The following is a 12109-nucleotide window of genomic DNA, read 5'->3' on the forward strand; positions in this document are numbered from 1 at the left end:
CCCTGTAGCATTCGAGTCGCTGCGGCCTGCAGACGAGGCGCAGCTAGCAATGCCGGGTGACGTGGTGCTCTGTCCGCGGTTAGAATCGGGGATTTCATCTGTCATGTGAATCTGCCTTAACAGGAGCATAATACATCCAATGACTTCTTCAGATGTATTATGTTGCATATAAGAAAGCATCAGTGTAAATAGAGCCAAAAATGCCTGCTTTCTCGTTAACATTTCTTCTGTCTATAGACAGCCTGCTCCAGATCCTTTGTGGTATGAAATGCTGTGCTGGTTTGGAACTGACAAAACCTCTGTGGCTCCTGGACCTAGCTCTTAGTAGTTTTCTTGTTTTTTACCATGTGAAGAAACCATGAGAGGCTAGTGCATTCATGGTGAACAACTGAAAGCTAGAGCTAGACAGCATTTTCAGAGGTTTCAAGAGAGAATTTTCATGAAGGAATTTGGTGATTGGAATATAGTGTGGTGTCAGAACTTTTCTAAAAATGTGTATGGATACTGGAGCGAAAATGAAATGTTCTATTTTACAATTTTTTGTCAAGCTTCAGAGCCTGCTAAGTGCCTCGTGTGAATTTTTGGAGAGATGGCCCAGAGAGAAAGTCTATCTAGATGGAAGGTCCACAAGGTGGTCCTCTTTGCAGGAGTACCTTGGGAGCTATGGAGCAGAACCTGGCACTGGTCGGCTGGTTTACAGAGAGGGTATCCTCGTACGAGCCATGCGCCAAGGCCACTGGATCATCCTGGATGAGCTCAACCTGGCATGCTCAGAGATTCTGGAGGCCTTGAACCGGGTAGGTGCATCATCCTCTTCACCTGCTACAGTCTCATGATTTTGTAAACTTTCTGGGTCATCGAGTGCGGTAACATGAGTTTGATCTCCTGTCGAGGCAGTTGCATTTTAAGGAGCAATGAGTGTGAAAATCATTATTAGGGAAAATCGTATGGCGTATTAAGGGCTGCAGTTCTAGTGAGCAGAAGCAACTCACAGTACACTTGCAGCTTCTCACTGCGTGAAAGTTATGGTATGCAGCTGCACAATGAACACGGTATTGCTCGTGTTGGCTTGGTGGTTTGAGTAACGGCTAGCCTACTGAAGCTTTGTGCACGCATTGCTGCTAGGTGGACATACTGGAGTGATCTTGCTTCTAAGCTTTTCTGTTGTGATTCTGTGATATGTTTATATTTTTAAAACAGTAATCTTAGTTTGTCTTCTAGAATATGGCACCATCACCATCAATGTTGTGGGAAATTTTTGCTGTTGTAAGCACATTATCCTGCATGTTCCAAGATATGCATAAACCAAGCATGAAGCATGACTGTTGACAACCATGGCTGTTCTAGTTTTGATGACTGCTCAGTCAGTGTGGCTATCGCTAATATTGAGCTCTGTTTCTTGGGCACAAGTTCGTCCAATAAACAGTTTGGTGTTCAGTGCTTTTATGCGTGCCTGCTTGCCTGACTGCTGTCGTATCTACAAGGCAGTATGAGTTCATGCATTATTGCTGATGGGATGGATGTGCTTCGATTTATTTGCAGGTGCTTGATGACAATAGGGAGCTGTTTGTTCCTGAAACTCAAGAAGTAGTCCGAGCCCACCCGCACTTCATGCTTTTTGCCACCCAAAATCCTCCAGGTCGTTATGGCGGTCGAAAGGTGAGTGCTGAAAGTATAATTTTGGAGTTAATTCATGTGAACTCTCTCAGTGGAACTTGCATGACGAGAAAAAAATGTTATTTATATTTGAATTTCTGCATTGTTAACAGACTTTGCATATTTATAGGCTTTCAAAAAGATAAGGCCAGTTTCTCAACTTTTTGCTTAGTTAAGATTCCTGAGATGCTTCGCTTTTGGAAATTGATTACCTGTGCTTTGTCTGTTCCAAAACAGTATGAGTTGTCTTCACACAGTGGGTACAGTTAGTACAGTTTACTGCGACAGCAGGTAAAGGGGCAATCACAGCCAATATTCGCAAATACCCTACTTATTTCATTTAATTACTAACGTGTCAAATTACAATTCGTCAAAGTTTCAGTTTATTCTGTGCGATAGATATTTTTAAAACTAATTTTTTCCTTTTTTTTTTGCAAACCATTTGCTGGTCTGGCAGCCCCTGATCGCAGACGTCACAAGGGTATACCCGCCCAGCGTCGTCTGCTCCGCTCTTTTGGTTGCGTTGAGTTGCTTGCATGCACACCGTGGATGGCAGTCGCTTGAAAGGTTCTTTTTTTTTAGCTTATCGAAATAAAATGCATTTTCCCCGTATTCTTTTCAGAAGCCTTTAGCTTAGTACCCGATCTTAGTGATCCTTTTGAAAGTGGACTTGCTTGTGGAGTCCATCTTCTGATTGTTGAGGAAACAGAAATCGGTGCACCCCTGTTTATTATTTACACTTAGAAGCATGTTATCATATGTTATGAGTGTGGTCTTCCCGTATATGAAAAGTGTCACGTGCCGTGCATGCCTTCACCGACATGCGCCATGAAAGGCGTGGCCTTCTGTCACTGGCTACCAAGTTCTTGTCTGCTATTCATCGAATCGATAATTAAACTCAAATTATCACAAGGTGATACTGGAGCAAGCTTGCGGCACGAAAGGAGCAGAGAAAATACCGAATGCGACGGCTTCCCCGCTGCATGTGTGCGCGTGCAAGTTGATCGTGCATTCCATTCGGCTTGAGCCCTTTTGCAGAACCAAGCCTCTTGCAATAGGAATGCGACACTACGACAACTGCAGTCTCGTGCTGAGGCTTTTTAATTAACTGTGCACAAATAGTACTGCTGGTTTGCTTTGCATATGAACGCAAGGTGGGCTCTCCTTATCTTAAATATTGTCTATTCTTGCTCAGAAATTGTTGTTTTACTTGTTTGCACACTACGATAACACTGCAATAAGTGCTGATGCTGCTATCGCCTGCTTGGGAAACACTCCTCATATGACCGGCGCTTCCTGCTAATTGTACAGTTAAAACTCAATCTAACGAAACCGAATTCAACGAAGTTCCTGATCTAACAAACCAATATTGATATCTTTTTCTGAAATATGTTTTCATACTGAGCAGATATTTGGTATTGGAGTCATTACTCTTAGGCGTTTTTTTCCCCCCATATTCGTATTCGATTCATATTTGAAAATTACATTATTTGCACATACTGATCTCTCACTCTGTTTGCATGTATCTTTCATATTTAGATGGAAACGTAATACTTTTCTTTTTTTTTTCCACACATATGTGGCAGGACATGTGATAAATTTTGAGTATTACTTTGTTGTATGTGCACACTACTACATGTCTTTGATGTGTAGCAAACTGTTGTTCATTTATTTTTTGCTCACCTGCCATGCAAAAAGAGATACAGGCGTTGTTAAATATTGGGAATTTCGTAATAAGGAAGGAAGATCCACCTTGGTATCTTTTGCTATTAAAACGAACAGAAACCTCAAATGTAATGACATTTGTGTTCTTGCTGACTGCTTGGCTGTTCTGCAGGTACTGTCGCGTGCCTTTCGCAATCGGTTCCTCGAGATGCACTTTGAGGAGCTGCCGCCAGGAGAACTGGAGGACATCCTTGAGAAACGCTGCTCCTTGCCGCGCTCACTCACTGCCAAGATGGTGGACGTGATGACGGAGCTTCAACTGCGTCGGCGTGAGACAGGCGTTTTTGCTGGACGTCATGGTTACATGACCCTTCGGGACCTTTTTCGTTGGGCTGAACGATACCGACGAACCCCTGACCCTGGTACCTTCTACGACTGGGATCAATTCCTGGCCAATGAAGGTGCGAGCATTGAAGCATGTCTAGTCTTGCTGCATACGTTCTTTTTTCGTCTAATGTTGAGCAGTTGTTAAAATTTTTTCAAGCAAATTGAAATCATTGCATGGCAGTGATGACAGACAGGCAAAGGATTTAAGGGGGTACGTGCCTTTCAAATCACAAATCTTTTGAAAAAAATCGAATTCTAGAAACCACGTTTCGTATCTGTAAGGTTTTAATAATTACACCCTGAAAGATTTTCCCCGAAAGCAGCCCAGAAGTCAATTTAAACAATGTTTTTTGGGATCATAGGTAGGAAGAAACTGGCTGGGATCTATGTAAAAATGCCAGTTTTCTCAAAACTGTTTCTTATCTGACTGTCCTGCTTGCAGAAAGCATAGCATGACATTGGCTTTATGGACTGTCCTGTGGTTTGTTTCATTGTGTTGGTTGATAAGTTGTTTATGCCATGACATTGCTATATTTCTGAAATTACTTTCTCATTTTTTCACTCTGTCACTAATTTGACATGGTGGTAGTGAGGCATTGTGCAAGTGTGGATATAATGTTTTGCACAGAAAAGACCCAGTTGATAAAAATATTTGGAGAATGTCATTGAATGAACCGTTCCTTTCATTAAAATTTAAGAACAACTCTAGGCCCCTGCTATGTGTTGTTGTCATGGGCTTTCTGCAAGTTTGGTATCGCAGTGGAGTACATAAAAGTTAATGCAGTAAAAGTTCGTTAATTTGAACGATGTGTATTTCAGTGGGGGAAAACTCCCAATAATTCGAGCAAGTCAGCATCCACTACGGTTAATTCGAACTAGGAGCCCCTGGCTGACACCGCTCCTCGTAGATAAAAGTTGACCCATAGTGAGTACACCACACTGGAAATTTACTAGAGATGTAAAGCAACAGATAAGAAAAAAAAAGCCGAGCGCATGACTCTGCCAGAGCCTGTGCTCTGGCGCATGCCGAAGCAGGTTTTCGCTGCCGGAGCACTGGCCCGTGCTGCCGATGCTTCAGCGCAAGCGGTTCCAGGTTTTTGTTATGCCGTGGCCGCTGGGTCGTGATCATGTGGTGTACACAGCGTGGTATGGCAGTTTGGGCGATGACTGCTTTTTGTAGGTGCCAGCAGTGTGGAGATGTTGGAGCCCTTGAGTGACGCTGATATAATTAAGGCTACATGTTTTAACAGGCGCCACAGGGCTCGTGTGGTGAGCACAGCCAACAGTGATGAGTCTGTCTGCGGCGACGAGCCTATGCCATTGCCTAGTGCATGTAGTGCATATGAAGTAGCGTCGGCACTCGGTGTTGCAACACGCTACTTCTCTGCCAGTGAGAACTCTTACGTTGAGCTGGGGCTCTTGGGCAAGCTGCGAACGATGCTGATGGAGTCTCAGCAAAAGAAATGCAAGAAAATGCCACATCACTGATTACTTTTAATTTTGACTACCCTTCCCCGTAAATAAGCATGTTTTGGAGCACAAATAGCGTCCTATATGCCATCACTAAAGTTCGATGCTCACGTGAATGCATTCTAGTACTTGTTTCTGGCGCATAACTAGCCAATCAGTTTATTTCATTTGCCATTAGGACCGCATGAATTTAATTCGCAGAATTGCCTGCCACAAACATGTAGTAGCGCCTAGCTCGTGATAACGAGTCTAAATGTGACTGCTTTGGATTCAGCCCGCGTGGTGGGGTGCAATGACCAAGCGCTCATTCTAATGCCCATTCGAGTAATTCAAAATTCGCTTAATTCGAACAATTTTCCGGTCCCCTTCCAGTTCGAATTAATGAGCTTTTACTGTAATGTCAAGACTACTGAAGATATGTGACTGAAAATTTCTATATATATTTATTTAGTGCACTTTCCAATAAGCCTACCAAATTTCATCGCTCTATGGGGAAAATAAATAATTTCATCTCTGAAACTCATGTCTGCCCTTAAAGAAAACAGTTATTGAGTGAACCTGTGGCCACAAGATTGAAAAGAAAAGCTTAGCTGCAATGATAGCACCATAAATGCTTGGTACTTGTTGGTGATGAATTATGTGATTCTGGGTCATGCTCATACGGCTCAGGCTCATGCTCAGAATCTCAACGTTCACGTATGCAATGTTTTTCACTTTATATCTCTGGAATACTGCAGCTTCATCAAACGTACTGTGTGCACTCAGTAAAATAAATAAAAATAAAAGTGTTTCAGTATAAATTTTATACAGTTGAAGCTTGTTAAAGGAACATTGGCTATTTCGAACTTTTCCTAAATATTTTTAACAAACACATGCAATGTTTACTTCATATATAGAATGCGGTAGGCTATAAAACAGATCCAACGAACTCCCCAGCTTCAAGTGTTGCCCTCTGTGATGGCACGTGGCAAGCTTTGCTGCACTACACAAATGACTGGTGGTTGTGCGTCCAAGGTTTGAGCTTTTATCTCACACTTGCCAATAGCAGCATGGAAGATACCGCGGTGTGGCGGATTGGTAGCCAGGCAGTCAGCGCACGTGCCTTTTTCACCTGCCAACAGCACCCCAGAAGCAGCGGCGTGGACGGCTGTAACCTATCAGTAACTATCCTGCTCTCGTGTCAGCTGTCACGAAGACTGTGAAAACTGCAATAGCTTTCACCCTGACACCGTTTTTCACAAGACACGGCTGTCATGTGAGGAAGCCATCTACGCTGGCGCTTGGCCTGCCACTATTGTCTGCGGAGAGGGTACTGTGCAGTGAAGCCAATGTAACTGGCGCACATTTTTTTTTGCGGTTTCCACAGTTGCCTTGAGCGCCTTCAAAACAGCTCTAAATCTTCAGAAAAGGTCTCCCTGTTGCTTTAGTAAGGATCGCCTGAATTGCCGTCACTTCACTGACTAAGCAGTGTGCTGCTCTTGCATGCATTTGTTATGAAATTTGTAATAGGAATTTTGACTATATCGAACCATTTTACGATTTTCTTTACCTGTTCACTTTAATAAGGTTCAGCAGTGTAATAGTAGATGCCGCCAAAGCATTTGGTAGAGATCAGGGTGTTAAATTTTTGGAATGTGGGGTACACTTCAAGAGAACATATTGTCACAGATGAGGAGGAGGGCAGCCGAAAATGTAGGCGGGGGACCTCAGAGTGGCTGAGTTTAATCTCAAAAACCCTAGCACGGCTCGAGCGCTCCTCACACTACTGAGTCCGCTTCGTCGTCCTCGCGGCTCAGCGTGGAGGTGGCGTGGATCAGGCATGTGGTAGTATAATCTGCTTTGGTAGCTCGTTGTGAGATCTTACTCACTTGAAATTAACTGATTTGAATTCATTGCCCGTCGTTATTACTTTGGTGCAAAGTGGGCCTCTTTTCATGGCAGCAAGAGTTTATGGAAGTACATTGCTTCCCATCGACAGGATACGCCCTGCTGGCTGGACGAGTCCGCCGGTCTCAAGAGGCGCAGCTAGTGGCAGAAGTGCTCAGCAAAAAGTTTAGGCGGAAGGTGGATCCTGAGCAACTGTTCTCCAAACCGCCTTGTGCAGTACTCCCTTCAGGCTTTGAGCACCTTGTGTGGACTGCAGATGCTCGGCGCATGGCCTATCTCTTGCAGAGGGCACTGCAGTTTGATGAGCCTGTGCTACTGGTTGGAGACACTGGGTGAGCTATTCATCCTGTGTGTTCAGTATTCATTCATTTTTCTTGTCTTGACATGAATAAGTTTGGATTACCTAAAGTTCATATAAATGATATTTTAGAAATTTGTACAAAGTTTAACCCTTTTTCAGTTCAAATTCACTTCACAAAGTAAGCAGTGTACAATCTTCTGATATCAATGTGCCCTTGGATCCTAGACAGCATTGTTTTTGTGCAGGAAAACCATTCTGCCAGTGAACATGTTGCCTTTGTTTACTTCTGCCATGATTGGTCATTGTTCCTGCTTATTTTTGTTGACTTTATTTTTGTTGAGTATGCTGAGTACGAGTGTTCTGTGTCTGGTGGCATGGTTGCACATCTTCTAGATAAATTTTCCTTCTAGCACCTTCAGCAGTATCGATAGTGGTTGTAATCAATCCACTGGCATGCCAATTACTCTGCATTTGAAATGTTTTGAGCTTTCCCTGCATAGAAAAAGCATTGATTTCTGTTTGTACTTGTAAACACACTCAATTAGAAGGACATTTTGAAGCAGATTCTCGATCATATGAATCTCACAGGGCCACAAAAAATAATCGTATGACCTGAAATTCGTATAATCCAAAACGAACAAAATTCTTATGCAGAATTTACGCGGGTCTGTTTTCTGCTGATGGGGTTTACTTACGGTGGTGGTCACTGCTGACTCACGACGTTGGCACTATGCTGGTCATGTGCCACCACTCACAGCTCGCGGTGCACACCACGTGACTGGTGATCCCGGCATCGCTGATATACTGGTAGCAAGTACTTGGTGCTTGAAGGTGCGGTCGTGGCTTGCGCATTCATATCTCGACAGGAGGGCACAGGTTTGTTTGTAATGTGCAAAATTCTGCCCATTGGACGCAATGCACTCTGACCAAGGCATTTTATGGATTAGTGTCATCCTAAAATTTGTATCACCTGGGATTGTCTCATCAAGATTCTACTGTATTTGATGCGGGATTCATGGAAACCAGCTGCATTCTGATATTAAATTTTCTGCCACCTTTTTCTTTTTGCCATACGAGTTCTGACCTCAAGGTACGTGAATTTAAAGTAAAGCTGGCGAGAAAAGCAAGTCAGAAACCTCATTGGCATCCTAAGTTCTTTGTTACTGCTTGAATATGTGTTATGCTACAGGGAAGAGGTTGCAGGAACAGTTGCCTGGATCATTTGAGTACTCACTAAGGATCTGATGCTTACAGCATGCTTATGCCCTTTATCGTATGAATATGGAACAAATGACATTCACAAACAGCACGAACTGATAACTGTCTACTAAGTCACACTCTGTGTCTGTGTCATTTGTTCCGTGTCTGTGCCATAAAGTGTGTAGCACATTGTAAGCATAATTTACAACCAACTAGGCCCTGTTCTCGTGCACTAAAGACCTGTTTCATGGAAGTGAATGCTACAAAAGTGCACATGTCAGTTTGAAAACCATGTCTGCTTTCTGAGAGTGCATGCGTGTTGAAGTTTCGAATTCAGATGGAATAAGTGGTCAAACCATTTGATCCAGCTGTCAGATGTCTGGTATACAAATTGGGAAATAATACGAACATTGTACATTTTTATTGTACATTTGGGATCTTTTTCCCACTTATTTTTTTTGGCACTTACACTGAAGGTGTGCATAGGCACAGTTAAACCCGGATATAACGAAATTAAAGGTGGGGTTTTTTGGTATAGGCAGTATTCATCATAAGTCTTGAAAGCACAGTGTAGAACAGAAACAAACATAAGAAATAACGATAAATGAAATCACCTTGAAAATGTTTACCATAAATACCTGTTAATACCTATTACTCGAAGTCATAAATGCGGAGAAACATTTCACGATCATACTCTTAGAGTGACTGCGGCAGTAGCTGCCACCACCTCTGCCCCAGCTCGTCACTGCGAGTGGGGGAAGCAGGGCCACCACAACCTACCAATTGGAGGGCACACATGGTTGCAGCGCTGGTGTTAGACCTATCATGAAGGCACCTGCTTCTTCGCGCATGTTCCCTCTCTGGGTCTGCTCACCGCTGGTGCTCGAGGAAATGGACCTTTCGCCTTATGTCCGGCACTCTCTGCCGTCTCCACTCCCAACGTGCGAGAGCTATCAGCAGCGATGGTTGCGCACTGCTCGTGCCAAGTCTTTTTTTGCTGTTCTGTTATTTGACCAACCATAAAAAGTTGTAGTATCACATGGTGTGATGTTCCAAAAACAAAAGCAGCAGAGATGTGCCGATGGGGCTGGAGCACAGCGCGTTGTGTCAACTGTGGTCACACTTTGCAATCCTAGGCATTCCTCTCGTGTCAGTTCGTGCTTTATCATCATGAAACTTCTCCGCCAGATTTTGTAACTCAACACAGGCTAGCAGATAGTCGGCTTAGCGAGTTCGTTATATCAAGGTCAACCACTGGAACACCTTTGTTACTTGGAGGTCTCAAATACACGCTCTTGAATAGGGGTGGCTTTGGGCTATTGATAAGCTTTGTTATCTCTAGGAATTCGCTATGTGGAGCTTCATTACATCCAGGTTCAGCTGTATTGAATGCAAGTGAGGACCAGGACATAACAGACATAAAGGAAGAGAGGATGCTGGAGTCAATAGTAGCGTTCGGCGTAATTTTTTATGTTGTTGCCATTGGTTCGTGGTTTGTGTAGCTTTTTTGTGCTGCTTAGTACGAAAGGAAAAAAAATGAATGTGGATTAGCTCAGCTAATTCAGGATATACAAAGTGAAAGCTGTCTTGGTATTCATTGGGTGACTAACCTCTTGCGATCAACCTCTTGCCATCGCCTGCCAGGGTGGCAGGACGGGCGCGCTGCCTATCCAGTGCGGGGAACGCACTCAATGTTGCAGACGTTACAGACGTCAAGCTGCGTCTGCTTGGCTAAATTACGTGGTCTGGCATCAGCTGCTCCACGGCTGTGGAGCCCCAGTGCAGCGACAGCGAAGTCTCTGCTCGGTGGCGTGGCGAAGTCATGTGATGCATTGCTTTAGCAGCGATGCAGCAAGGGCATTCAAGGTCAAACTGCAGCCCACGGCGAGATGGTGCTGGTAGGCCAGTAAAGCTTGCATTTTAAAAAAAGGAAGGTTTGTTATTTAATGCTCATTGGGTAAATTTTCTCAGCACATTTTTACTTCTTCTTTGTGCTGTTATTTGACATGGCTAAAAAATGTAAGTTGTGTGTACCTTGAAGTTATGGTTTATGGCATTCTGTCTTTCTTGCTTGCATCTTTTTCTGTGCACTCTTCCCATATCAAGGTGCCAACAGTTTCAACTCGTTTGATTGAACTGTCCCACTGGTTTCAAAAAATCATGCAGGGGTAAACGTCTGCAAGTTAAAGTGAATGCATGCTTTGTTTGCTCATGCTGGCAGGTGTGGCAAGACAACAGTGTGCCAGCTACTGTCCAAGCTTGAAGGCCAACAGCTTCGCAGCGTGAGCTGTCACCTGCATTCAGAGGCAGGTGACCTGCTTGGAAGCCTTCGCCCAGGCAGGGAGCCGGGAGGTCCCCTGTTCCAGTGGGTAGACGGTCCTCTGGTGGAGGCAATGCTTGGCGGCGAGCCCTTCCTGATTGACGAGATCTCCTTAGCTGAAGATGCTGTGCTTGAGCGGCTCAACAGCCTGCTTGAACCTGAGCGGACCCTGCTTTTGCCAGACTGTGGGCGCGAGCTGGTTGCTCACTCAGGGTTTCGTCTGCTGGCAACTATGAATCCCGGAGGCGACTTTGGCAAACGAGAGGTGAAAACCCACAACATGGAGCATAAAGAAAGCTTTGTTTCTAGTAGTAGCAGATGAGCAGATAAGAAGGGCTGATAGATAGACAGGTAGGAAATTGGTAGCATCTGCATTGTATTGGAGTGGTGATAATGGTCACCTAGCCGCTAATTCCTAAGGCTTTACTTTTCTTAGAATTCGTTTTGCCACTTTTTTTCTCCCTTGTTTATAGTGATGTGCACACAAGTATCACCTCATGGCGCAGAACGTAGCCATCTCAGACAACATTCTTTTTGGGAGTGATCGCTAAAGAGTTCACTGAGCATGTTTAAAGTACCCTTTCTCCTGCTGAATAGTGTTAATTTGAATACACGGTGGTTGAAAATAGGGTGCCACAAAAGATGTAACATGTGCATGAAGGTGTCTTTTGGCTGCCAGTTGACCCCAGTGGGATAGGGGTCTCAAGTCGTCTCTAGCACTTTTATGCTGTCAAAAGCACCGAGTTTCTCCTAGTATCATTTCTTCTCTTTAACTTGCATCAAGTGTAGTAGGAGCGGCATTTATCATTTAAGAAGTTTCAGTTCATGGATCTTTCAGAGGACGCACGGCACACATACTTAACTGGACCAGTGTCTATAAATGCAATGTAGTACTACTGTTTACCATGCTTAAATGATTAATAGGAGACAATTGGGCTTTTTGAAGACCATTTTCTGGAGAAGTGTCTTGTTTAGCCATGAGCTTGTACACAGTTCCAGGTGTCCTCTGTGAAGATTGCAAACTTCATCATTTACATGCAGCATGGTTTACAAGTGCTATTTTTTTATTTATTTAATAAATACTGCAGCCCCTAAGTGGGCTCTAGCAGGAGGAGCGAAAAGAATACAGCATTGTGAATATGAATCTATCGCGCGAAACATAACTAAGCGAAATACAATGAGACATGTTCAACTCTTACAAGAAAACATACATAGTAAATGCG

General features: G+C 43.8%; 1 protein-coding gene across 1 annotated transcript in view; it reads left to right on the top strand.

Moving 5' to 3' along the window:
* LOC144098391 (midasin) overlaps positions 1-12109 on the top strand; it is a 215597-nt gene that overhangs the window by 53901 nt on the left and 149587 nt on the right. The window contains exons 17-21 of the mRNA XM_077630990.1: positions 648-797; positions 1543-1659; positions 3494-3782; positions 7157-7397; positions 10788-11151. Of these exons, the coding sequence (XP_077487116.1) occupies positions 648-797; positions 1543-1659; positions 3494-3782; positions 7157-7397; positions 10788-11151 (1161 nt within the window). The remainder of the gene's footprint in view (positions 1-647; positions 798-1542; positions 1660-3493; positions 3783-7156; positions 7398-10787; positions 11152-12109) is intronic.

Source organism: Amblyomma americanum, chromosome 7 (assembly GCF_052857255.1).
Source record: "Amblyomma americanum isolate KBUSLIRL-KWMA chromosome 7, ASM5285725v1, whole genome shotgun sequence".
Taxonomy (NCBI): Eukaryota; Metazoa; Arthropoda; class Arachnida; order Ixodida; family Ixodidae; genus Amblyomma; species Amblyomma americanum.